This window comes from Strongylocentrotus purpuratus, unplaced genomic scaffold (genome assembly GCF_000002235.5).
Source record: "Strongylocentrotus purpuratus isolate Spur 01 unplaced genomic scaffold, Spur_5.0 spur5_scaffold_14, whole genome shotgun sequence".
Taxonomy (NCBI): Eukaryota; Metazoa; Echinodermata; class Echinoidea; order Camarodonta; family Strongylocentrotidae; genus Strongylocentrotus; species Strongylocentrotus purpuratus.
In genome coordinates, this window is record NW_022145599.1 from 14,639,653 (window position 1) to 14,665,439 (window position 25,787).

General features: G+C 37.8%; 1 protein-coding gene across 2 annotated transcripts; it reads right to left on the minus strand.

The window, feature by feature from the left end:
• Window positions 1-1,144: 1,144 nt before the first annotated feature.
• LOC577783 (aconitate hydratase, mitochondrial) lies at window positions 1,145-25,635 on the minus strand. Of its 2 annotated transcripts, XM_030984278.1 has the most exons (23): window positions 25,550-25,635; window positions 23,631-23,696; window positions 23,045-23,191; window positions 22,403-22,513; window positions 21,945-22,025; window positions 21,043-21,135; window positions 17,779-17,937; window positions 17,081-17,132; window positions 15,584-15,682; window positions 14,277-14,381; window positions 12,723-12,814; window positions 12,130-12,235; window positions 11,282-11,375; window positions 10,131-10,268; window positions 9,618-9,729; window positions 8,687-8,809; window positions 7,514-7,666; window positions 6,306-6,403; window positions 5,517-5,610; window positions 4,768-4,900; window positions 4,092-4,187; window positions 3,574-3,597; window positions 1,145-3,091 (listed from the first exon to the last, which is right to left on the minus strand). In XM_030984278.1, exons 1-23 carry the CDS (start codon window positions 25,613-25,615, stop codon window positions 2,949-2,951), a joined length of 2,385 nt encoding a protein of 794 aa, XP_030840138.1. In that variant the 5' UTR covers window positions 25,616-25,635; the 3' UTR covers window positions 1,145-2,948. The 2 variants fall into 2 exon arrangements, with proteins under 2 accessions (XP_030840138.1, XP_030840137.1); XM_030984277.1 differs by lacking the exon at window positions 3,574-3,597 and having other exon boundaries at window positions 1,145-3,089; window positions 4,066-4,187.
• Between the last annotated feature and the right edge of the window lie 152 nt (window positions 25,636-25,787).

The window sequence follows — 25,787 nt, forward strand, 5'->3', positions numbered from 1 at the left end:
AGTAATTTTCATACTCATCAGGTTATTAATTTTAAATCATCATGCAAATATATTTTCAATGTGTATAAATTATCATGTTAGTTGTCGCTGTAAACCTTTAACGTATCTTAAAGTTGCTTTGACAACATTTATACTTGTATGTAGAAAGCCCAATCAGTCGCATATTAAACGCCACAAGACAGTGGGGGGGCGTTTAAAACAGAAACACCACCTACCAGGCGCGTACACAGGGGGGGGGGGGGGGGGTTAAACCCCCCATTTGGTATTTTTGTGTGTGTAAACCACCCCCCCCCCCCCATAACCCCCCTAACCCCCCCCCCCCTTTTTCCCATGGCTGACCTAAAAAAGCTGATCTTACGGAGCAAAATGTCAAATTTCAAGACCAAAAAGAAAAAAAATAAGGACCTCTTACCCCCTCCCCCCCCCCCCCCCCCCCCCCCCCCCCCCCCCCCCCCCCCCCCCCCCCCCCCCCCCCCCCCCCCCCCCCCCCCCCCCCCCCCCCCCCCCCCCCCCCCCCCCCCCCCCCCCCCCGCTATTCAGCAGTCGGCTGAATCGTTGCGATTTTTTTGGGACCAGATTACGTAACAATGTGATTGGTTCACACATTGCACCATAAATTTGTGTTAGATCCTTTAGAAATAATCCTGGATTTAGCTCATGCTGCAATGATAATTATAAACCTTTAGGTCAGTCAGGAACTCCATGACTTTTACAAGCCGATCGCCTGTCTCATTATCAAGATATCAATGATTGGAATTACAAATTTTGAAAACCGTTCTGAACGGTTTCATAACACTACAGTCTATTGGGTAAAACGAGTATGGTAAAACCGGTCACTCAACGATTTTTACTTTTTTGAGGCACTTCTTGATCATTTTGAAGCGCGATTTTTTTATATACCATCATATCATAGACACTGGTAACATGTAGGACCGTGTATCTCAGATTTAACATTGTTAAACGATCCCTTTAATGTCACTCTCAACTCAGCGTTATACTTACTGTTATATTTGAAAAAATATAGTACGAGACTGCTAGCCCCTGTAACCATGCACACACACACACACAAAATTACACATACACGATCACAAAATTAATGCCAGACACCGTTTAGCACAAAATGATTCAGACCAACAAACTAATGTCACATTTTTGGGACAAAGTCCAGTATATTTCAAATGTATAATTATGCACACATCGGACATGTACTTCATCATAGACTTCTTTGCATACATTTGATGAAGCACTTATGCTGTAAAACCCCAACCACAAAACTCAACATCAGATATCAACGGTAAGCCAGGCTTGAAAGGGGACTTTCCCCAGATGATATATGGGGAATTCCCCACTCAATAACACAGAGGAATAGTTAGTTACTCACACCTACATGTATGTGGGCACACCGTTCCATTCTTCGAATGGGCAAGGTATTTTTTTAGGGTTTTTAGGCAACTCAAATCTAGATTGTTATGGATACAATATATATTTGATAGATGTTGAGTATTGTATTTTCTACTGTTTACTCCACCAAGAGTGATTCCCTTTATGATCACAATGGAATAGTATTAAATTGAAGTCACATTTTACATTTTATTCAAGACTGAGAAACTGAGTAGTAGAAGTAATAACCCAGTCGATAAATCAATCAAACATTTTGCTCTTTGAGACTAGTAACACTATTTCTCAAACATTCAGCAAATAGTGACCAGGTCATAATGGAAGAATGGTCCCCAAATATGTAAGATATGTTCTTTAAAACCAGTTTCTTTACTAACGGCACTGTCTGTGGTGAATTTTTATTTCCCCATCATTCTCATCACTGTAATCATTTTCGCTTCATTCTTCCATTGAAAAACCTTTGCCTTCAGACTCATGCCTCACAAAAATGTGAATAGCTTTGATGGATAGATGGTAGATCTCTTCACAATAATGTCAGACATGGAACATTTATCCATCTATCATTTTCATGAATTTCATAATATAAACCATCTTTCTTTCACATCAATACAACATGCACAAATTGTTGACCTCATTCTTGTTTTCTGTTTCACAAATAAGTAAGGAATGAAGAGCAAAAAACAACCATTGTAGCTCTTCCTATACCATCACAGATAGGATCTCTTGCCAGAAAATATCTGCCCATGTGATAAAGACATTGCATACAATATGCAAACGGAAAAGCTTTTATAAACAGAGCTAAATTCTCTTTAGCAAAGAAACTATCCAAAGATTTGAAATCTATCCACACTTCGGGTACAATGCAATGCAAACTCGAACACTATTATTGATGGTAAAAGAGATAGATACCATATCTTCTGTTTAGCGCGAGAAGGGCGTTAACTCTGTGTACAAGTATATTAGGCAACACCCTTCTTCCTCTAAACAGACGATATCATTGCTGATCAAATCCATGCATTAGGGTAGCTCCTAGGCAAAGATATATTTGCACTAATTAAGAGAAATTTCAGTTGGTGTTTCTCATTCATTAAATCTATTTCTGCATGTTTTTCACATAAGAACACTGGCAAGCAGAATAACATTTTGACAATACTGTTTTTTATTTAACACCTCTATGTTTCAATCTAAGTTAAATTTTGTCTATTGAAAAAATACTTTTTTGAATATGTGCATGCATATAGGTTAAAAACATGAATAACTCTGTATACAAGTATTATATTATTAGAGCATAATAGTCCAGCATGAATTACAACATGTCTGATGCATATATAACCTCAATTTGAAACCATTTAAGAAGTTACATACATAGCAGTTTACCTCCAGATTCAACATGCTCATACAAAAATTGCCCTGCGTTTTTTTTCTTCTTCCTCTTAATAGTAGGTGTTTCACACATAAAACAAGAAATACAAATTGATAAAATCGCTTTCTATAGATAATACACATTCCAGAAATTTTCAGATAGAGGTTACGGAGCCATTGGTCTGTGGCTATGAGGCTGCCTGTACCTCTTTCATCCTGTTGAGGGCGCTGCCCGCTTGGAACCACTCGAGTTGCGTCTCGTTGAAGGTGTGGTCGAGGAGGATGGTGTCTGAACTGCCGTCTGTGTGCTTCAGTACACACTCAACGGGCTGCAAAATTGAATAGAGAGGACAGGATATATGAATAGTGGTGACTATGTACAACAGAGGGATGGATCTAAACATGTGAAATGAAAAGAGCCTTTGATGATTAAGCTTTAGTCGGCTTATTACATACAGGTGCAATATACAGATTGGCATCTTCAACCCTTGACCACGTCCAACCCTAAACCTGACCCCAACCCCACCTTAAAATCAAATTTGAACTCGAACCCTAACGGGACATTCTTTGACAAAATAAGGTCGGAGCAAATGTTGCCATAGCAAATGCCTGATCATGGCAGACATACCTTGCCTGGAGCTAATGACGCAAGTCCTCTCAATGACACTCTGTCATCAGTTCAGACTGCAACCAAACCATGGACCGCAAAATTATATGTAACCCTAACCCTTACCCTAACCCCAAACCGAATTCTAATCCTATACCCTTTCAAGAAAATAAAAAACCTGGAGCAGATATCAACACACACGTACCTTCCAGGGGCTAGTGATGCAAGTCCTCTCAGGGATACTTTGTCGTCGGGTCTGACTTTCACCTTAACCCTGGACCTCAAGCTATACCAAACCCAAACCCTAACACCTACAACTTACATAAAAACCAACCTCGAACCCAAGTTCTAATCCTATACCCTTTCAAGAAAATAAAACCTGGGGGGGGGGGGGGGAGGGGTGTTTTACAAAGATTCTAAGTTGAACTTATCTCTAAGTTGGACTTAAACATTATGGAGAGCCATTTGTAGCCTTAAAATAAAATATATTCAAAAGCCAAAATTGAAGTATTTTAGACCTTTCATAAATACAACGTCAAGAACATGAAATCTCCTTGATAATAGAAAATATGAATGATTTTAATCAACACTTTATGCCTTTTAAAATAACTTTCACAAAATATATTCATAGATGGAGATAAGTTCAACTTAGGATCTTTATGAAAACACCCCTGAGGCAGATATCGCCACACAGGTACCTTTCCAGGGGCTAGTGATGCAAGTCCTCTCAGGGATACTTTGTCGTCGGGTCTGACCTTATCGTAATCTGCAGCTTTGGAGAACGTCAGAGGGAGCATACCTTGCTTCTTCAAGTTGGTTTCTGTAATAAGGCAAACAGAATACTTCCAAGGTAATACAAAGTTTTGGTAAGAGGTCATGAATTTGGTTCAAATGAACATATTGGAAGCATATGCGATCCTACAATATTCAGTGATCGTTGTCGCCGTTGAAATTGATTCTGAAGTTAAGAAATTGTAAATCATAAATTCTTTGTTGTATAGCTCCCTCTCAAATTCAAGATATTAATCAAGCTATAAAACAATGTTTCATGACTAAAATCGACTGATTAGCTATTCCCGTTCTCAAATTATATATCAGAACTAAATATTCTGAGATTTTCATGGTCGCAGCTACCATTGTACGGCCGTAGGCGCTATTTGAAATTTATCCAAATTTACTGGGAGCACCGGTAAATTTTTATATTCAATTATCGACCAAACTAGCATTGTTAGATGGGAAACTTTTACAGAAAAGGTTACCCTTAGGTATAGTTTGGTTCAGTCAAGAATTTGGGAAGTATAGATGATAGACGGCAGAGCATGTCCCTGGAGCAGCGTCATGGAACCCTAATATGAAGTTGGTAAATGGAAAAAAAAGAGATAAGGATAGGAAGTAGTTACCATGGATACGGGCGAAGCTCTTTACGATGATGGCGCGTCCACCGAGATGCCTGGGTTCTAGAGCGGCATGCTCTCGGCTGCTTCCCTCGCCGTAGTTCTCATCTCCGAACACAACCCAGGGAGTGTTCTTGGACTGCGAAGAAAAAAACAATGGATGAAGAAGAAAAGTGAAATATCATTTCAAATCTTTGTAAGAAGGGACAGTTTATAATCCGGTTCTGTGTACAAAATGAATGAAACCATTTGTAATTTAAAAAATAAGAAAATGAGAGGAAGGGGGGTGGAGACCATGCAGCTAAGCTCAGTATGTCCAAAGACTTATAATCAAGTTGTGACAAAATGGGTGGGAGAAAACACCGTTGAATCCAAACGAAAAAAAAAAACCCTATTGAAGCCTACAACAATAGTCAAGACGTGAGTTTTCGTCAATTTGCTGTAGGTCTTTCAGAAAGAGTCAGGTAAACTGGCCAAAAGAGGGTGTATTTCACAAGTTTACATCCAGCACTATATTTTCAGGAAAGTTTTGTAACCGACGCAGAGACCTGGACGCGAAGACCCGATGGAACGGGGTAAGCCTAAAGCTTCAATGAGAACACTGCTCAACAGAACAAAAGATTTAAAAGAAGCACTTGGAATGAAAATGGGATCTTTTCAATCCTAATATCGGTGCTTTAACCATTGAGCTTTTGTACCTATTGTGTGGACTCCAAAGATGACTGGTACATACATCATGGAGAATTTGCCCTTACCTTGTAATCCCTTGCTGTAGCTGGGACTTCCCCAAACTCTCCTGTCAGCTGATTCCTAACACTGTTCATGGCTCCATTCTCAATGTTTGTTGCTCTGTTATCAAAATTAAATTATAATAATAATAATAGGCATTTGTATAGTGCCGCCTATGTAGACAATTCTATTCCGAGGCACATAAGCAAAATTGAAAGAATGAGAGAGTTTGGATGAGTGTCATAGTGCATAGTACAGGTATTGTTAAACAAAAGATTGAAGATTTGAATTTGAAGTGAAGCATTGACAATAGGACAGTTCTTTTTTAGAATACTTTTACTAAAATAAGGTAGGGAAATTTAGCTTTGAGTAGCTTGAGGCATTTCAGTCATTTATGCATCAGAATTTAATGTTCAAGATAGGTATACATCAGTATAGCTAATGCAATACAATACAATACAAAACAAAAGATGACAAAAATGAAAAACAAAACAAAACAAAACAAAACAAATGATAACACAACACAAGAATACAACCATCCCCCTCCCCCCCCCCCCCCCACAAAAAAAAAAATGGGAACTCAAAAAAGAATAGTGACCAAGTTGACAAAAGAATGATCCAGGAGATTGTGCAGCAAATGAGTAAATCTCTATATCCCCCCTACTAAACATTTCATAAAAATCAAACAAGTAGGAAAGAAGTATGAGCTTACAGGATGATATCTCCTGAACTTATCAGCATCATATGACTACATCTATACTGCTTACCCCTCTGATCAATATATGAAAATTAAAATGGGGATAAAATGAGCTTACCCAATGAGAAGATTGTCCGAGATGTTGTCCAGATGTCCTCTGTATTTCAACCATGGACCAGCCGAGCTTATGTGATCTGTGGTGCATTTGCCTTTAACCTAAGAAGAAAATTGAAAGAGCGTGATTATAAGTAGGAATGCCTAATACAACACATTTCATCAGAATGTTTGATCCCCATTAGACCACCATTATAAGAATAAAGTTTAAAGCAAAAAAAAATGCATCATTCACTTTCAATTTTCTTTAAAAAGATTCATCTGTACTCCGTTAGTAACATTTGTATTTATACATATGATTTGTACTATGCATTAATTTCCAGTCCAAGATAAAGTATTTGGTATAGTACTATTCCATAAATAGTACTTTTCCTAGCTTTTCCAGAATGTAAGTTTGCAGGAAAATTACAAGGATGGATGGAAGTTTACACAAAGCACCATACATAGAACAAAAGAAGTGCAAAATAAAAAGTTTGAACAGCCAAAATTATTTATACGGTAGGCTTGCGGATGCACCATGTGAGAGAGAGGGAGGATTGAGGATCGGTAATCTTTCTTGAGGGTGTGTAATTCGCAAGCCTACCGTATATCTACATCACCATGCAAGCCGATACTTACAAGCAGCACCAAAATTATTTTGTTTTAAAGAACTTAAATAAACATAGAAGAAAATCTCTCTCTCTATATCTTTTTGTTGTATCTATAGGCTTTAGCAATGATGCTGTCCTACAACTCTCTAGCGCTTGCATTTACGATCAGTTCTACCCCTACCAATTCACTCCTCTTTTCTGTCTTCAAGTCATTTCTAACTGCTGCACTGTCCATCGCAAATACGCTTCTACCTGTACTCCTCTTCCCCTCAATCTTTCAGGGGGGTGTTTCACAAAGACTAAGATTGACTTTAAGTTGGACGTAACTATGGCAGGCCGTTCATGCCACTGTTTGTTCTCACCAAATACTGGCTATGGTCTTTCAAAGGATGTACAAACCATGGTTACACATCTACAGAATTGAGCTTATTTTAATTATCTAAAGATCATAATTGAAAGACCAATGGTGAGAGCAACTAGTGGCATGAATGACCTGTCATATTTTAAGTCCAACTTAAAGTCGATCTTAGTCTCTGTAAAACACTCCCCTGGTTAGTGCCAGATTCTCTAAATCACTTTTATGTAAGATAATCCCATGAAGAAAAAAAATAGATTGGTTCACCTTGATGAGTACTACCATATCCTCCAAGTCTTGTCCGTTGGGCTGAAACGGTGAGAGCAGCTGGAGACGGTTGCTAGATGGGTCCACATCGACAGCAATGCCTGACCCGTCGCTAGGCGGCGGCTGGAAGGTGTCCTGGCCAGGATCAAAGCCCTGGTAGGGGGAAGAAAGAAGAAAAAAACAGGCTAGAAATACAGATGACTGATTTGATGGAGAACAGTAGTACGTGAAAGAATAGAAGAAAAATGCAAGGAGCGAGATAACGAGTGCGATAGCGAGAGGGGAGGAGGGGAAGAGCTGGATACAGTTGCTAGACGGATATATACATCCAGTCACCCCTGATCCATGGTTCTTAAAGCCCCACTGCACTACTTATAGCTACTTGCGCCCTCTAAATAGCAAACAATGCCTAATTGGTGACCATTGGTCCCCCATGATCCTCTTTTTCTTATGTTAAGTGAGAGCTGAATCGATGAGAAAACCACCTGTCAGTGACCTTGCAGGATGGTCTTATCCCTTCTGTAAAAAAGTACAGATGGGCTTTAAATTTGGCTGAAAGGTGTCCTGGTCAGAATCAAAGCCCCGATATGATGACTCCAGGATATATTGCATTCATGCAAATGATTTGACCAAAAAATAAATAAATAAAAGTTATGTATGACAGACACTTACAGATATGATAATAAGGAGAGGCAAGGATGGAGAGGGAGGGAGGGAGGGGGAGGAGAGAGAGAAAGAGAAAGATAGAAAGACAGAGAAAAAACAAATCAAGTGAGAAAATAAAGACCTATATAATACAAAAAGATGATTATATATCCCAATAAATAATAGAGCAGGGATGCCAGTTAGAATTGATCAGAGGGCCTGTAAATCACCTAGAATGAGCCATTTTGTACACAAAAAGCCTAAACTATGGTCTGAAAATAACTTGCCGGGGCCTGAATTCAGGCTATTGCCTGAAAACTGGCACCCCTGAATAGAGGGTAAGAGAAGCAGGTGAGAAAGGGAGGATGAAAAAGAAAGAAGATTTAGAGGGGGTAGGAGAGACAGGGATTGACAAAGAAAACATCAAATGAGACATGTAAAGAGATAGAAAAACTGAACAAAGGGAGTGCACAAGTTCAGAATAGTATATTTGAAACACATTATTAGAATAAGAATGATATACCGCACCTGGCTTGGCAACTCATCTCCATAGGGGCTCTTGAGTTTAAACTTCTGTCCGTTTGCTCCCGTCAGTTCATCTACCTCTGGGTCAAAGTCCAGACGACCTGCTAGAGCCAGGGCTGTGGTAACCTGCGAATCACATATATGAACAATACCAGAAATTAGCAAAACAAATACGACTCCCCAATCCTCCCCCCTTTCTCTCACATGGTGCAACCGTAAACCACCTGTATAAATAGTAAAATGTTCTCAGATATCAAGTTTCTTTAATGAAAAAAGCCTTGAATCACAAACTTTGCTGCACTTTGCTGTCAAATTCACATTATGCTAATGAAGTAACTTCTTTAAAACAAATCTATCAATCAAATTTGCATATCCATGGTTGTCAATAACTTTGTCCTCATCTAAAAATATTAGCCTGTTGGATACTATTAAAGCCGAAGATAACTGGTTGTGCGTATTATAACCAACACAAAAAAGCCAACAAAAAGCCAACATCGGCATTTGCTTGAATAAATCGTATAAGGCGCTATTGCGTTTTTTCAACGGCTGGTTCAAATTATTGAATATTTGTGGGGCACCACAAATATTAGAAATCGTTATATTTATGAATATTTCAGCCGTCTCTGAACCCATTTCGATCAAACAAAGATGATTTTGTCATTTAAATTGTATGTTCTTTCAAATTTGACACTCAGTTTTTCATTATCCCACAACAAATTATTTTGTGTAGCGCCCTCTGCAACAAAACTCAACTATGCCTTTAAGCGTTTTGTAATTGATAATAATCATTACTTCAAATGTTTCCAAGCGTTGAATTTTGATAACCTTGTCCATTCAAAGTTTCCCCTTTGCAATAATGACAATGAATTAGTTTTTAAAATCAATTAACCTTCTCTTTAAATCTTCCAATACAGTATAAATGCTCACGTCTTACCTCTGGGGATGCTACGAATGCATGGGTGGCAGGGTTAGCGTCGTTACGGCCGGTGAAGTTACGGTTGTAGGATGTGACGATGGTGTTCTTCTCTCCCTTCTTAACATCTTGCCTGTAAAGTGTAAATGAAAGTGACACAGGTTAAAGGTAATGCAAAGTTTTGGGAAATTTTGAAAATTGGATGGATAGTATTTCTTTAAAATGTTGATATACTTGGATACCCCTGTGGATGTATTCTAAGCACTAGAAAATTTAGCCCCTTAAACACTTTTGGTAGGCCTTTAATATTACACCATATCACAGACAATGATAACAACTAGGGCCATGCATCTCAGATTTAACATTGTTAAACGATGCCTAGAAAACACAAAATATTTCAACTGTCCCTATTAAAAACATGGTTCATTCTTTTCAAACATATTTGTGTTCAGCAGGAAAAGAAAATCGGTTGGAATCAATTCACTGTTTACATAGATCTTGGTCCAGTTACAGAGTCTATCCTATCTAACTCACCTATCCCACTGACCGATGCATGGACCGCAGGCATTGGCTAGGACAATGCCACCAAACTCCCTGAGAGTAGCGGCTTGACCGTCCCTCTCAATGGTGGCTCGGATCTGCTCGGACCCTGGAGTCACCGTGAAAGCGGCCCTGTTAAACAAAGAGTTAGATAAGAGATGTATCAAATATTTAAAGGGATTGGGTATCTTTGTCTCAGATTTTGAAACAAAATCCTGGATTTAGCTTATGCTGCAATGATAATTTATAAACCTTTAGGTCAGTCAGGAACCCCATGACTTTTACAAGCCGATCGCCTGTCTGATTATCAAGATACTTATGTTTGGAAATTGAAATTTCAATATTGGGAAAAATGAGTATGGTAAAACCAGTCACTTCACTATCATTTTGAAGCGCAATTTTATTAGGGCTTCAATATAACACCATATCACAGACACTAATAACACTTAACAATGCATTTCAGAGTTTACATTGTTAAACGATGCTGTTAATGCTTTGTATATTGAAGTTGAGTTTGTTTTTCAACGCGACTAAATTGCAACTAGGATCATTCTCATTGTCTTCTTCGTATCCATCCTTCTCAGACTTATTCTGCACCTATTTCTCATTGTACTTCTTTTCATTTCCATTCCTTTCTCTCTCCTCTTGAGGCATAGCAAAATAGTGCATGCTGAGATACAGAAAGACAGTACTCCTATTAAAGGTATTGGGAAACTTTGCCTCAGACTCTTTAAAGAAAAAATCCACTATTTAAGCTCATGTTGCAATCATAATTGTAAACCTTTAGGTCATACATGTATCCCACGACTTTTGCAAGCCCATCGCCTGACTGATTATCAAGATATCTAAGATTGGAATTAGAAATTTCAGAATTTGTTTTCCTAATGGGTTTTATAACGCTGTAGTCTATGGGGGAAAATGAGTAAGGTAAAATCGGTCACTCAAAGAGTTTTACTTTTTTGAGGCACTTTATGATCATTTTGAAGTGCAATTTTTTATAGGGCTTCAATATTACACCATATCAAAGACACTGATAACACGTAGGGCCATGCATCTCAGATTTAACATTGTCAAACGATGCATTCAATTAACATAAAATGAAGCCCCTTCTGGCCCTCAGCAGTGGAGTTGTTCCATGTTCTTACTTGCATTTGATGCCATTATCCAGAGCCTGCTGGGCAATGCTAGCTGCTCTGCTCATGTCCTCGTAGCTGCTGTTTGTACAACTACCAATCAGACCTGTAAGAAAAGGAGTGCTGTCATGAATCATCGTCATCTCATCATCACCATCATCATCACCATCACCATCACCATCATTTTTACCATTAAACAATCATGATCATTATAATCATCATCATCATCTCCAGTAACATCATCATCATCACCAACATCATCATTATCACCGCCATCATCATCATTATTACCATTATATAACAATCATGATAATCATAATCATTACATCATTATAATCATAATCTTCAACACTATCATTATCATCACCATCATCATCATCACCATTACCATCAATTATATCATCATCATTATCATCGTCATCATCATCATCATCAATATCATCATCATTGTCATCAACATCATCATTGTCATCACCATCATGATCATGATCATCATCATCAATATCATCATTACCATCATGATCATGATCATGATCATGATCATCATCATCATCATCATCATCATCAACACCATTATCATCATTATCATCTTGTAACTTCTGTTTGCACAAGTGCCAGTGAGTTTTGTGAAGAGGATGAAACGATTGCATCATAATAATAGTCACCAACAACATATAAACACCATTCAATATCCACATTTTTAAATGAGACGTATTTTCAACAGATTTTCCATTATCATTATCCTCATTTTTCCTCACCATCCACTCCGCTACCATTTGTATAACACTCTCAACATCAGAATGATTGTTTTAAGAAACAGATAAATGATCGATAATCAATACAGGGAATGGTTCACTTACCGACTTTGACCTCCAGAGGCCAACCCTCCTTGACGGCAACCTCCCCAACCTTTGACACAGGGTTCATAAGGTCAGGGGTGAAAGGTCCATTGATGAGAGGTTCAAGCTGAAATATTCAATAAACAAAATAACTGTGTTTACATCCTAACCGGATTTCCACAACAGTAAGTCACATTCGAGAAAAAAAATTGTAATGAGTTCCATCTGTACAGTAATTACACATTTGTGAAGAATTTTTTAGAAACAAATGTCTTGGAAGTATATGCCAATGAACTCTGAGCATTTTTCTCTTTCTATTTTTTTTCTTTCTCTCTCTCTCTCTCTCTCTCTCTCTTTCTCTCTCTCTTTCTATTTCCTCTCTCTCTCTCTCTCTCTCTCACTTTTTCACTTTCTCTTTCTAGTTCTGGCATTACCATTACTAGGCATTTGTGGTCAGCCTCTGCACAATTCATGGGGTAATCCTTAAAGAAAACAAAATTGAACCAAGTCTGACTTGCATGCTTCATACCAGGGGCTTGCCCTTTCCACTCCCCTTCCCCCCCCCCCCCCTCCTCTTCAATAGAGACTCCCTCTGCCTTCCGGGAATGACTTACCTCACTAAGATTGATCTCAATGACCTCATCATATTGTGCACCTTCATCGGCTGTCAGGAGATGTTTGTTTTTGTCAGCCAGATCCGCAATTTCTATATGGAATCAGTTAATGTAGAATTAATTTCATGTGTGTCAGGGAACACAAGACTTTGCAGGGAAAAAAATACTTTAAACATTTCGGGGGCTACTTTTCATGCTTGCTTGCATGAAAATAACATTCTTTAATTTGTTTTGCATTGAACTCTATGCAAAATTTGGGGGCTCTTTTAAGACTTTTGGGGGCTCTTTTGGGCATTTCGGGAGCTACTTCGCCCCAAGCCCCCGTGTATTTTTTTCCTGCACAACAGTATGCGGTATTATCTTTCATCATTATCTGATGTCGTACATATCATTCAGTTTAATATTAGGTCATTGAAGAGGTCGATCTAACAATTAAAAGTCCAGTCCATTCAAATTTAGGTGTTGGTAGACAAGGACAGATTCCCATCAAACCAATGCACAGATCATTTGATATTCTTTAAAATGTTTAAAGGTAAAGACCAGTTATGGTCATGCAATTGCATTGTTAAAGAAAACGTTGTGGAATCGATCAGAAAAGGTTGATCATCTAGCATCTAACATCTGCAAGGTTCTGGAATCATCAAAATGATAAGAAATTTGGCCCATTCTTCGTAAAGGTACAAGCACTATACACAGAAAGATGTATATGGGACTACCCTATATCTCTCACAGACCATGAGAGAAACAAATTTACCAAATATATGAATTAGTAGGCGGTTTCCCGGCAAATTTTTTATCATCATGTATTAGTCAAAACATATTCTTTCACATGATTGTCAATGAGAGCTTCCATTTCATTTTTTGAAATTGGGGCGTTTCCAATACTGGTCTTTACCTTTAACATGATATCACCTTTGACAAAAGGAAGAATCATTGTAAGCATAGAATAGCATAAGGATTATAAGGATTACTAAGAACACTGTTGGTAATGTAGAGGATAGTTCATCCCTACATTTAAGCCCTTCATTTTGAGACAGAGTCCTGCAAATTCAAAGTCCAAACAAGGATTGTATAAGGATTACTAATAACATTGCCAGTAATGTTGAGGATAGTTCATCCCCATATTTAAACCCTTCACTTTGAGACTGAGTCATGCAAATTCAAAGTCCAAACAAGGATTGTAAGGATTACTAATAACACTGCCAGTAATGCTGAAGATAGTTCATCCCCACATTTAAACCCTCCGCTTTAAAACAGAGTCCGGGAGAGTCAAAGTCCAAACAAGGATTGTAGGGAATACTAACAACACTTCAGTTAAGCGGAAGATAGTTCATCTCCACATTTAATCTCTTCACTTAAAGACAGAGTCGTGCAAACTCAAAGTCCACACAGGGCATGAGATAAGGATGACTTGTAATGTTAAGGATAGTTCATCTCCACATTTAAACCCTTCACTTTGATGCAAAGTCAAAGTCCAAACAGGGCATGAACAAGAGTTTGATATCTTGCACATTATTTCCTTTGATACAGTGTAATATAGAAGATTGCTCTCACCTGATCTGTCGGTAGCGACCAGGTAGTCTCTCATTCTGCTGTTGAATGGGAACATGGACGTGGTAGCACCGATCTCGGCACCCATGTTGCAGATGGTACCCATACCTGTACAAATGTAATGAAAAGTAACTTATCATTTGTATCACCTTCTCACAATATGGTGCTGGATCAGACTAACAGGGAATTTGAGATACACCTGGACATTTTGACAATATTAGACACTGACAGGTGGTTATCTCATCAAATAAGCTCGCAATTTATGTAAGAAAAAGAGGATCATGGGAGACCGATGGTCACCTATTAGACATTTCTTGCTATATAGAGGGCACAAGTAGCTACAAGTAGTGCAGTGGGGCTTTAAATTGTTACCACTAATCACCGATCTACTGACTGCAAAAAATAGTTTGGAAAAACAATTTTAGGTATCGTGAATGTAGACAGTATCATACATAGATTGCCCATGGTCTGTGGGGAATGACACACAATCTACACCTGTAGCTGTCTTCAGACTGGTGACCCATCACTCTAGCCATTAGCCACTTTCCCATTATCTGGGCAGTGTGTCAAAGCAAGAAGAGAAGGGATCACCAGTCTTGCTTTCCTGTAGGTGAATCATACTGCTGTCTCAGTGCACGAGGGCAGATGACATGTGACACGTCATCTGAGCACAGGACCACACAGCCATCACCGTATCCTGGGCTTGACACTATCAGGCGCTCAGGATACATGCAAAAAAATAGTTCGCCTCATGCAAATTATGACGTAGGAAGATTAAATACCACATGTTTTGCATAGCTGGGTTCATGAAATCGATTTGACTTAGGGAAACGTTGACATACATGCCAACATTTGAAAATCAGAAATCTGTACAAATTATGCTATTTAAAAAAAAAAGAGGAACAATCCTAACTCTCCTATTCAATACTACAGAAAAATTTGTAAAGGAAGAGGAACACCTGCATTAAAATGATAATTATCTTCTCCCAAAAAGAGGAATGTTCCTCTTTAATCTGAACAGTTGGCATGTATGTGTTGAATTGGGAGACGTTGAGTTGAAGGAGGTGTAGCATGGCAAATACTGGTTAACGCCATCTATGACTTCATTTGGACAACTGCACGTAACATATGAATTGATTAACGGTCAGCAAGCGCTAGGGTATTTGCATTCAGGCCACGGGAAAGACACATACTCTCGCCATGCTACACCCCCTTTTACTCTATTTTCAACAGGTGCGTCAGTGACACTGTTTACCGCATCATGTGTGAGGGCGCCCTTGTGGAAGGATACACTATTTACACAGACTTACCCGTGCAAGAGATGGAGTCTACACCAGGTCCAAAGTACTCCACGATGGCTCCGGTACCGCCCTTGACGGTCAAGATACCAGCTACCTTCAGGATTACATCTACAGATGGAAGATTGGGAGAAGGAACCAAAATAAATGACAATTTGTAAAAAGATATTTTCTTTGGTTTCCATGGTTGAGTGAGTATTCACAATTCGAGGGGTCAGTGACACAAAGACGTAACTCCATATTTTGCCAAAATGAGCATTTGATATCAAAATGTTCAGAAAAATGTGGGCATTCCAGGAAACACAGAGACTTAACTCCACCAAACACCCCATTGAAGTCGATGGCTAGTGAAACATAAGACTTAACTCCTTAAGGTCCAAGTGCTCAGTGACACATAACCACTTTTTCTCAAAATGGCCAAAATGGAGTTTCGTCTTTGTGTCACTGACCCCTCAAATTGAAGGTTTTCATAAGCACCATGTTGTGACCTTATTGACAAGGCTGTTGATATACTCTTTCGTTTTTTTAACAATGCAACCTCATGGTGTTGAAAACCTTCAATCATGAATTTTCGCAACGTTGTATAGATCTAGAACCAGACGAGCAGTTAAAAGTGAACAAATCTTTTCCATTTTGCTGCACACTGATATTAATTTTAAGAGCATATGGATAAATTCCCATTTAAATTATTTTGCATCAATGCTTACTGCTCAAAATTGTAGCTCAGATCATTTATTGAACAAATGACTCAATTCTCCCCATTCAGATAAGGGCATATGATAGGTGCAAGCTGTTAGCATAGATAAAACATCGGAGAGATATCAGATGAAATATCAGAGTTCATGGACTGTGCACTTGCTTGTTTGCCAAAGTCTGGCAATAAAAATTCTATCCCGATTCCAAATCAATAAATCAATATTGCAAGCATTTACAGAAGCTGCTGACTGTAAACAGAGTTGTATTGTGACAGACCCTTTGGAGCATAAGTAACAGTTTTTATGATTCAGACAATGGAGATTTATGATTATAACATGTATGATATGGAGTTGATGAGGTGTATCTGAAGAAAGGGTGCAACTGAAGAGACTCCAGGCCCCATCTTATAAAGAGTTGTGATTGATTCAAATAAATACCAAGTTCTCCAATCAATCGCAAATTGGCAGTCTCCTATCTCTTATGTACATAGTTGCGATCAATATGAACAGTCCAGATCAGCGAACTTTACTAAAAATAGAAGATTGGATTGCTGCTTAAAACAATGGGCATGATGTAATAATGTTGAGGAAATTACTTAAGTAATTTCCAAGCAAGACCCTTCATTGTGGCAATACCATTGAATGACATGCACTATTCAAGTTAAAGTTAAACCATGCTAAAACTGTCAAAACATTGGGACATCAGAGCCTGGGCAAGTAGTCATATCAAATGGATGTAAACATAACTATATGTAAAAAGGTTTCATACTACAAAAAGGGGACAGGAAGAGGGAATAAAAGATATTGAAGTTACCTTTAGGTGAGGTCCAGCCACTGAGTTGACCGGTCAATTTCACTCCAATGACCTATAATGACAAGATGTATGGGTAGATGGAAAAAAACATGGAAGATCAGAAAATTATTGGTGATTAGACACTTTTACAGAACAGGTTTCAGTTGGGGATAATTCAATTAAACTTTGAAATTACTGAAGTCCTATCAGATTGGAGTCGATACACCACAACTTATTTTCCTATATTTTGGATATTTGTTCATTCTTGCTATTGCAATTGCAAGATAAAAAGGGAAGTACGACTGTATTGAAAGCTACCCTTCACATCACTAACGATAAACAAGCATTGACAGATATAATGGTGGCAAAAAAATGTTAGAATCCAATTTAATTTTTTTTTAAAGAACAAAAACAAAGAAGAAAACGTAAAAATGAACTGCATCTGACACAAATTGAAGAAAAAAAATCTATAAGAGGTTTCTACTCTAAAGTTAAAGGCCGTCTGTACTGGTTTGGCAAGGAGGGATTAGACCACCCAGCGAGGTCACTGACATGTGGCTATCTCATCAACTTAGCTCTCAATTAACATAAGAAAAAGAGGATCATGGGGGACCAATGGTCACCGATTAGGCATCGTTTGCTAACTAGAGGGAGCAAGTAGCTACAAATAGCACAGTGTGGCTTTAAAACAACACAAGGAAAAGAGACATTTGGCTTACATTAGGGCATTTGAGTTCCCATGGGATATCTGCCATCACATCCACGGCATCAGCCCCTCCGACACCGATGCAGACGCCTCCTAACCCCCCTCCGTTGGGAGTGTGGGAGTCCGTTCCAATCAGTAGTACACCAGGGTAGGCATAGTTCTCAAGGATGATCTATTCATATTGTAGGGGGTAGCACAAAATTATAGCAAATTCCAAATTCTGTGTTATCCAATATGAAATGTCAGTTATCAAAAACATGGTCTTAGTCCTATTAAGATCAGGTCAAATTGGCTGCCTCCAAACAGAACTTTATGAAAATGTCAAGGATATTTTCCAATAGTCATTTTGTGAATCATATTTGGTATAAGATTATCGTGAATCAGCGCTCAAAATACACGGGGGCGGTGGGCGATTCGCCCCCGTGAGCTACATAATCGCCCCCGTCAGGTTGCTCACGGGGGCGATTGCAAAATTAAAAATCGCCCCCGTGGAATTATAATATAAAGATTTTCTTTTCTGTTATAACTTTAACACAATATTGAGTTTCAATTTTCAAATGAAATGGAACTTAGATTAGCGTGCAAGATTTCTTGTTTTATGAGTAGGCCTATTATTACCGATTCAGCTCACAGTGCAGTGCCGCCGTCAGCAGTGGTTATAGGCCTACTGCGCCCTTAGTAGCGGTACGTGTGCACGCTGCCGCGCTATGTCTGCTAGAGCTGGAGGCGATCGCGCAAGGGCAGAAACATGGTCATGGAGAAGTTTTTCGTTGTGAAAGCGTTAACCCGCTGAAATCTGGTGATTTCAAATGACTAGCAAATAATGAACTCGACCAGTAAATCAATATTAGGGACCTTTAGATTTGCACGATGGGAACGTGGACTGAAACGTGTGACCTCCTTTTAAGGCAGTGCCAGTGCTTAAAAGGACGTGACATGTGACTGCCAGTGCCTTAAAAGGACGTAACACGTCCACGTCCACGCAAATCTAAAAGTCCCTATTGAGAAGAAGAGGAAGACCAAGATGTCGTGGAATGATATGGTAACATGGGCATATCTACGGGGGGGGGGGGGGGGGGTTAGGGGTTTAACCCCCTCCTCCCACCCCCGGCCCCCTTGGGCTGCCAAGTGAAAATGTGATATTAAAGCGGGGGGGGGGGGGGGGGGGGGGGGGGTGCTGGAGAGGAGGACTACTAATCTATTTTATTTTTTTCATGGGGGGGGGGGGAGTGAAGCGCCGTTTTAGCATGACTTTCTTTTTAACTCTTACTTTCACCTATCTCAGATAACCCTAAGTTTTTGGTTGCTGCTTTATATGTAGTTGATAATGCATGATTAAAGTAAAGAGAGAGAGAGAGAACCACCATCATTTTGCAATGGTTCAGGGTTCGTGTAATGTACATTTGAAACCATTTCTTAGCGTCTCAACCCTAACAAAATGGCAAAACTATTTTTGAGGAAAAGCATTATACTGAATTAAATAAAGAATAATAGCTTTATATTGCATGATACTAATACTGATACGGGCTAAAGACAATGTGGTATTTGTTTAGAGGTATTCCAAAATGACATTCTGATAATCAACATTTGTTCTGGTATCATAATGTATATACGCATAATACAACTGATCTTTATGATTTCTTAACGTGACATAGCTTCTTTTCCCCCTGCAAACAAAAAAGAAAACAAGGTTATTTAATAAAAGGATCATGCGACAAATAATCATTGTGATTCAAATTGATGCAAGGATTTTTTTTGAATAAGCAATGCTTTTCACCAGAATCTTCTTTGTAAAAACGACTTTTACAAATCTCAGCCATGCAAATCTGCCACTGTGTTGTAAGATCACTTTCAGATTAGGAGAAGTGTATTCTTTAATGAGTATTTTACTTTGAATGGAACGTCTCAACTCAGTAAGCATGACTGAGATTTGTAAAAAATGTTTTTACAAAGAAGATTCGGGTGAATAGCAGTGCTTATTCAAACAAAATATTTGCATCAATTTGAATCACAATCATTATTTGTCGCTTAATCCCTTTTAATGACCTTGTTTTCTTTCTCGTTTGGAAGGGGAGAAGAAGATATGTCACGTTAAAGACATCATAAAGATCAGTGTTGTATGCGTATACACAGGCCAGTAACAGCTATGTAGCTTGTAAATTTGTAAGAGGGAAAATGCTGATTGGAATGATAATGATGAAATAGCAAATAATTGAGGAGTATCATAGGTACCAATTCAATGGATATTTGTATAAAAAAGAGCCCCCGTCAGTACTAAAAGAGCCCCCGTGAGTAGGCTCACGGGGGCTCTTTTTTTTGGGGGGGGGGGTGGAAGAGCCCCCGTGGACAAAAAATTAATTTGAGCCCTGTCGTGAATGTAGACAGCATCATACATAGATTGCCCATGGTCTGTGGGGGTGATCACACACAATCTACACCTGTAGCTGTCTTCAGACTGGTGCCCCATCACTCTAGCCATTAGCCCCTTTCCCACTATCTGGGCAGTGTGTCAAGGCAAGAAGAGACAGGATCACCAGTCTTGCTTTCCTGTAGGTGAATCATACTGCTGTCTCAGTGCACGGGGGTAGATGACATGTGACACGTCACCTGAGCACAGGACCACACAGCCATCACCGTACCCGGGGTTTGACATGAACAAGCACCCAGGACACATTGGCACCCAAAATCTAAGTCCGGACCCCCAAGATTGTGAAGTTTTTACATAGGGTTCATGAATACAGATTGTAAAAGTTCAATCTAGACTGCCTTCTCTAAAAAAGTTAGTATGAAGCCCTGCCATAAATTGAAATGACACATGCACCATAATCATATTTAGAACTACCAAAAGCAGACATGCCAAGATGTAGGAATTACAGACAATTATTCACGAGAAAGAGGATTTTTGTTATCTCTCCTATGCAAAGAGAGCACACAACTTGTTTCACTTGTAAAAGCAATTTGGACTATAAAATATGAATATTGCAATAACTTAAAAAACAGACAGAATACACAGAACACACATTTAGAAAATGTGTCAAGCAGTTGATAAATGGACACAAAATATAAAATCACTTCAGTAAATGAAAATGAATAAACCTGACTGTAAGCTATCACGCCAAAATATCCAAATCCTTTGGAATTAACTATGTTTTCTTTAGTAAACATCACTCATTTAATGAAGTACACTGCTAAGCATGACTAAATCCCCATTCTTGAGAGGGAGACGAGTCATTTCCCAAGAGTCTGAAGCGAAAGGTGTTATCACTGTTTCTCTCACCTGATGAATGATACCACTGCCTGGCTTCCAGAAGCCCACACCATACTTAGCACCAGCTGACGCCAAGAAGTTGTACACTTCTTTGTTCAAGTCCTACAAAGAAGCAAGACATACATGTATATTACATCGTTATGCTACGTGGGGGCCCATTTCATAAAACTTATTATCCATAACAAATGCCAAATTTATATGACAAATTTGTACTCTGCCAATCAAATGCCACAATTTCAGTAGCTTATAACAATTATTGTAACATGTTAATGATGATAAGTTTTATGGAACAGGGCCCAGATTGCCAATTTTGTAAAGACCGATGTGAAAGACTTAAGGAATTTGTACATTATTCTTTTAGTTTTACAATATTTTTGTTTGCTTTAATAAGAAAAGGTGTTAAATTTCACTATCTTCTTACTGAAAGTCAGAGATATCTACCTGACATGAGAAGTGAAACTGAAGTTGAAACATGGTAACATTTTTTTTCTTAATAAAAGGTTTAAGTGAAATTAATTTAATATGTCAACTCAATTAACCATTTCTTTAGCAAACAAATAGGTTATGATTTAAAGCGCTGCTATCTAAAATAAGAGAGAGGGAAACAAAATATTTTATGGCAATGTTTGGTAGGTGAATAGACCCAAGAACTAAGCTTCAACTTCCAATTTGAAAGACAATGAAAGTGTATACTCATACATGCCAACCTTCTACAAAAGACATTACAAATGCCTGAAGCACAAACTAGTAATACAGTGTATTTTACATGCTTTCATACAGATGCATTCAGAAAATAAGAGGAATATAGCATTCATACAACTAGTTTGTGGGCAGAAAAATAGGAATCATCTCTCCAAAATAGGGATGGTTGGCAGCTATGTATAACTCTTAATCAATCTGGTACTCCTTACCTTGGCCCTTGTGAGATCCTTAGCTCCTCCCACCTGGGCTTCAATCAAGTGATCACAATGGATGGTAGACGGGACTGCAACCTGCATGAAATAAACGAAAAGACATTAAACATACCAAGATATCTAATGCTTTTGAGACATGGTATGATTTCACCAGCACTAGCAAGTGTAAGATGAATAACTAAACAGATTAACAGTGTGTTTTTGGTTTTAAAAATCACGGACAATAACTGCCTCAACAAGTAAGATTTTGTACTGAAAATTAAAACACAATGCGAAAAAATTGTAATGAACAAATACACAGACAAACAAAACACATATCAGGCATTACTTCATCCTAATTACTTCATAGATAAAATAAATACAATTTTACATCTCCATCGTCACATTCACAACAGAGGACATGTTATCAATTTTATTTCCAATCCACAAACAAATACCAAGTGGAGATGACTTACTTTTGGAAGACCGCTGGAGATGAACTGTAGCATAGCCATTTGAGCTGTAGCATCTTGCATAGCGACACGGTCTGGCCTCAACTTCAAGTAGGATTCTCCACGCTCAATGTCCTGTCAGAGGAAAATAAAAGATCTTGACTAAACTTTTTTTGTCATTTGAATTTATAATGAAAAGATCCAACCATCATCTAGCTTTTTGCTTCTAGATTGATTTCCTATACCCTAATTAATGCAATATTAATCTCTGATAGTAATTTAAAACAATATTTTCTAGATATCAGCTTTAGCCAACAAAATGATATAAAAGTATTTATTGATTCTGAAATGCTTATGCAGCTACACTATTCAAAAGAAAATGTGTGGAGGATATTGCTCATATCAACCATAACATGCTTGAGAAAATGCATTGAGAAGTTGCAAACATAATTATATTTGTTCAATGACAAAAACTAAAATAAGATGTTTCTTTCTCTTTTCTCCACATACTTTGAACTAAAACTATATGTACCAATTTCCATATTTTGAGAGAAACCATACACCCTTTTTTGGTAGTGATTTAGAGTTTGTGTCATACTTAATGTAAGGTACAATGCACCGTTTTCAAAGATTGTTATAGTTTTTCTGTTTATTAATATTTCTTACCTGTTCCTTAGGTTTGTCGAGATGACCATAAACAATCTTTTCACTGAGGGTAAGGGGTCGTTGAAGTCTATCTTTCACAATCTTGAGGTTTGCGTCCAATTGGTCATAGTTAATAAACGTGTCTTGTTCGAATCGGCTCATGGCTACCTGTAAATCACAAGAAAAATAAAAAAGATGTCTGCATTCAATAAATCAAATTATGGCTCATTTTCCATGATCTTACCCTCTCATCGATTTGCCATAACAAGTTTGAGGGATGAAAAAACATAGGTGCATTTGAACTACACATCACATTTCTAATGAATGGAATAAGCTTGGACTTCATTTCAGAATTCTTTTGTAAAACATTACTTGCACTCAGACACTTACAAAGTATACCATTTCTGCCAACTTTTAAGTTGCTTGAATTATAAGAAAAATCATTTAAGTGAAATAATATAAGCTTCTTGATTGGCGATCAAAATAATGTTATCATATTTTTCATCCCTCAAATAAATAACCATATCCACACCTTGTATACATTATGTTGAATATCGCTTTTATTTCTTAACTTTAAGATAAAGTACATGTTTTCTTAGAACTTTACCTGACTTGCTGCTGCAGAAGTCTGTAGCAGCCTGGCCCGAAGGCCTGCAGCCATGAGGGATTTCATCTAGAGAAAAAACAGAAGAAACATAAATAAAACTAGACACAGCTCCATCTTTCTACGGCAATAATAAATATAAAAGAGTTTAAGCCTGAAAAAAAGTGTCAGACTATTGTTTTAATTCATGAGATGGGGTGTGAACAAGAGCAGGTATCGAATCATCAAGGAAGCAATATTCTAAAGCCTTTCACATTAACGAAACTTTTGTGAACTTTGCAGGTGTTCCACACTCAGGAGAGTTACATGCTGAAAAAATAATTGAATAACAAATGTGTGTGTCTGTGGGGGAATACACTGTAGGAAATTTTTCCGAAAAATGTGACCTTGGAACCTCATCTTTAAAAAAAATATGAATTGTACTATTTCAATTTGCAAGTGAAATAATATATTTTGTATATTAAGTGCATCATTCTTTGGAAAGGGTGGGGGGATGCAAAAAGTAGCATATTGGTAAATTTTCCCACTATTTAACACCCAGTCCAAGGAAAATCATGTTGAAAGATATCCTCTTGGAATTGTTGTGCCAGACTTTTGATATCTTCTGTTTCTGAAATCTGAAAATCTATGAAATATTGACCATCTTAGAAAAAGAAGACTGACTAGTTTGTATGATAGGGGGTTGGGTGTGTGGACACATAAAAAACATAAAGCCTTCTCTTCTGCCCTTGGATTGAATTGAAAAAATATTCATCAAATAGCATTAACTATCATGAATATTTGTCCTTTATAATATTGTCCAACATATAAGTCTTGGAATACTTAGATTAGAAGACTTATGAAAAATTGCTAGTAAACTTCTTCAATTTAATTCTAAATCAACTGTTGAGATACACAGCATTTGTGTATACATACATTAGTCTTGAGATTCTAAATGAGTTTTTATCATTACTGAATTGAACTTACAAAGTCATCATTGTTTTGAAAAGAGCTTTTAAATATAAAGGGATAAACGTTGACACATCAACCAAATTAAAGCTTTCAGCCTCATTCTGTTTCTCTTTTTTGTCTGTGAGTGTGATACGCTCGTCAAAATAAATTCTAATTTTGTTTTCTACATGTTAGTAGAATTCAGCCTCAATCAACTTGTTCTTGGAAAGGTTAAGTTTCAAGTCGAAACAATTCACAATCACAAAGAAAGGAAAAAGAACAGAATTAAAAGGCACATTTTCAGACGGCAATACAGATACATAGACCTAGATCTAGATCTAGACCTTACATCAAGTCTGAAAAATCCAACAATAAATCTAGTATTATAAAAAGTAGTAAAACAAAAAGTTTACCAAGATGTGTGTCTGGACAGTTGATTTAAAACAGCAATTTGAAGAAGTTTATGAGCAATATTTCATCAATTTTCTCAGACTTACAAAGCATGACAATCTATGAATTATGGTATTTATTTGATGCAAACATTGCATTAAATTCAAGGGCTAAAAAGCAATTTTAGAACTAGAACATGAACATGATGATGAAGAGAAGGCTTCAAAATTAAATAATTTTGTGGTCTATCGACTATTGTCTTTGGGAAGATTAAGAACCTAAATAATTTCAGATGTATCAACCTAAGTTAGTAGCAACTTTAAAACCTCTAAAACTCATGTCAAACTTCATAGCCATAGGCCTACTCCATCAGAAAACCCATTCATACAGAAACACACAGGGGTATAATGATCTACACACTTGAAATTTGAATCATTCAATGTGAACTGCTTGTGTTGGACTTTCTTCAGCTTGTTCTTATTTGGATTACAATTTTGTTGATCAAAATGGTTTATTTTTAGCTTCAAAGTTTTCCATGATATTTCAAGAATCGTCCTTTCAATCTAAATACACAAAGAATCAAGAAAAACATGTAATTTTACCCTCGATCCTGATGCTCTAACCGCGTACGCCATCTTGATCGTGACACCGGTATATGGACAATGCATGTACTACGTATATTATATGGATGCAGGAGTCGGATGATGCAGTGCATGCAACCGCTATGCGTGTATTTGTATGCACGGCAAACGCGTTACACGGGATCCCATGACAGGCAGTGACGTAATAGATAAGAATGACGAGTATATTTTCTAGTCGTTTTGTGATAAATTTTGTCCA

Excerpts from the sequence above, each read along its gene's own strand:
- LOC577783 (XM_030984278.1), bottom strand. The coding sequence starts at position 25,615 with ATGCATTGTCCATATACCGGTGTCACGATCAAGATGGCGTACGCGGTT. Across the intron at positions 22,026-22,402 it reads TCTCCAGCGGTCTTCCAAAA|GTTGCAGTCCCGTCTACCAT; the intron begins GTAAGTCATCTC and ends TATTTCATGCAG. Across the intron at positions 10,269-11,281 it reads GATAATGGCATCAAATGCAA|GGCCGCTTTCACGGTGACTC; the intron begins GTAAGAACATGG and ends TTTGTTTAACAG.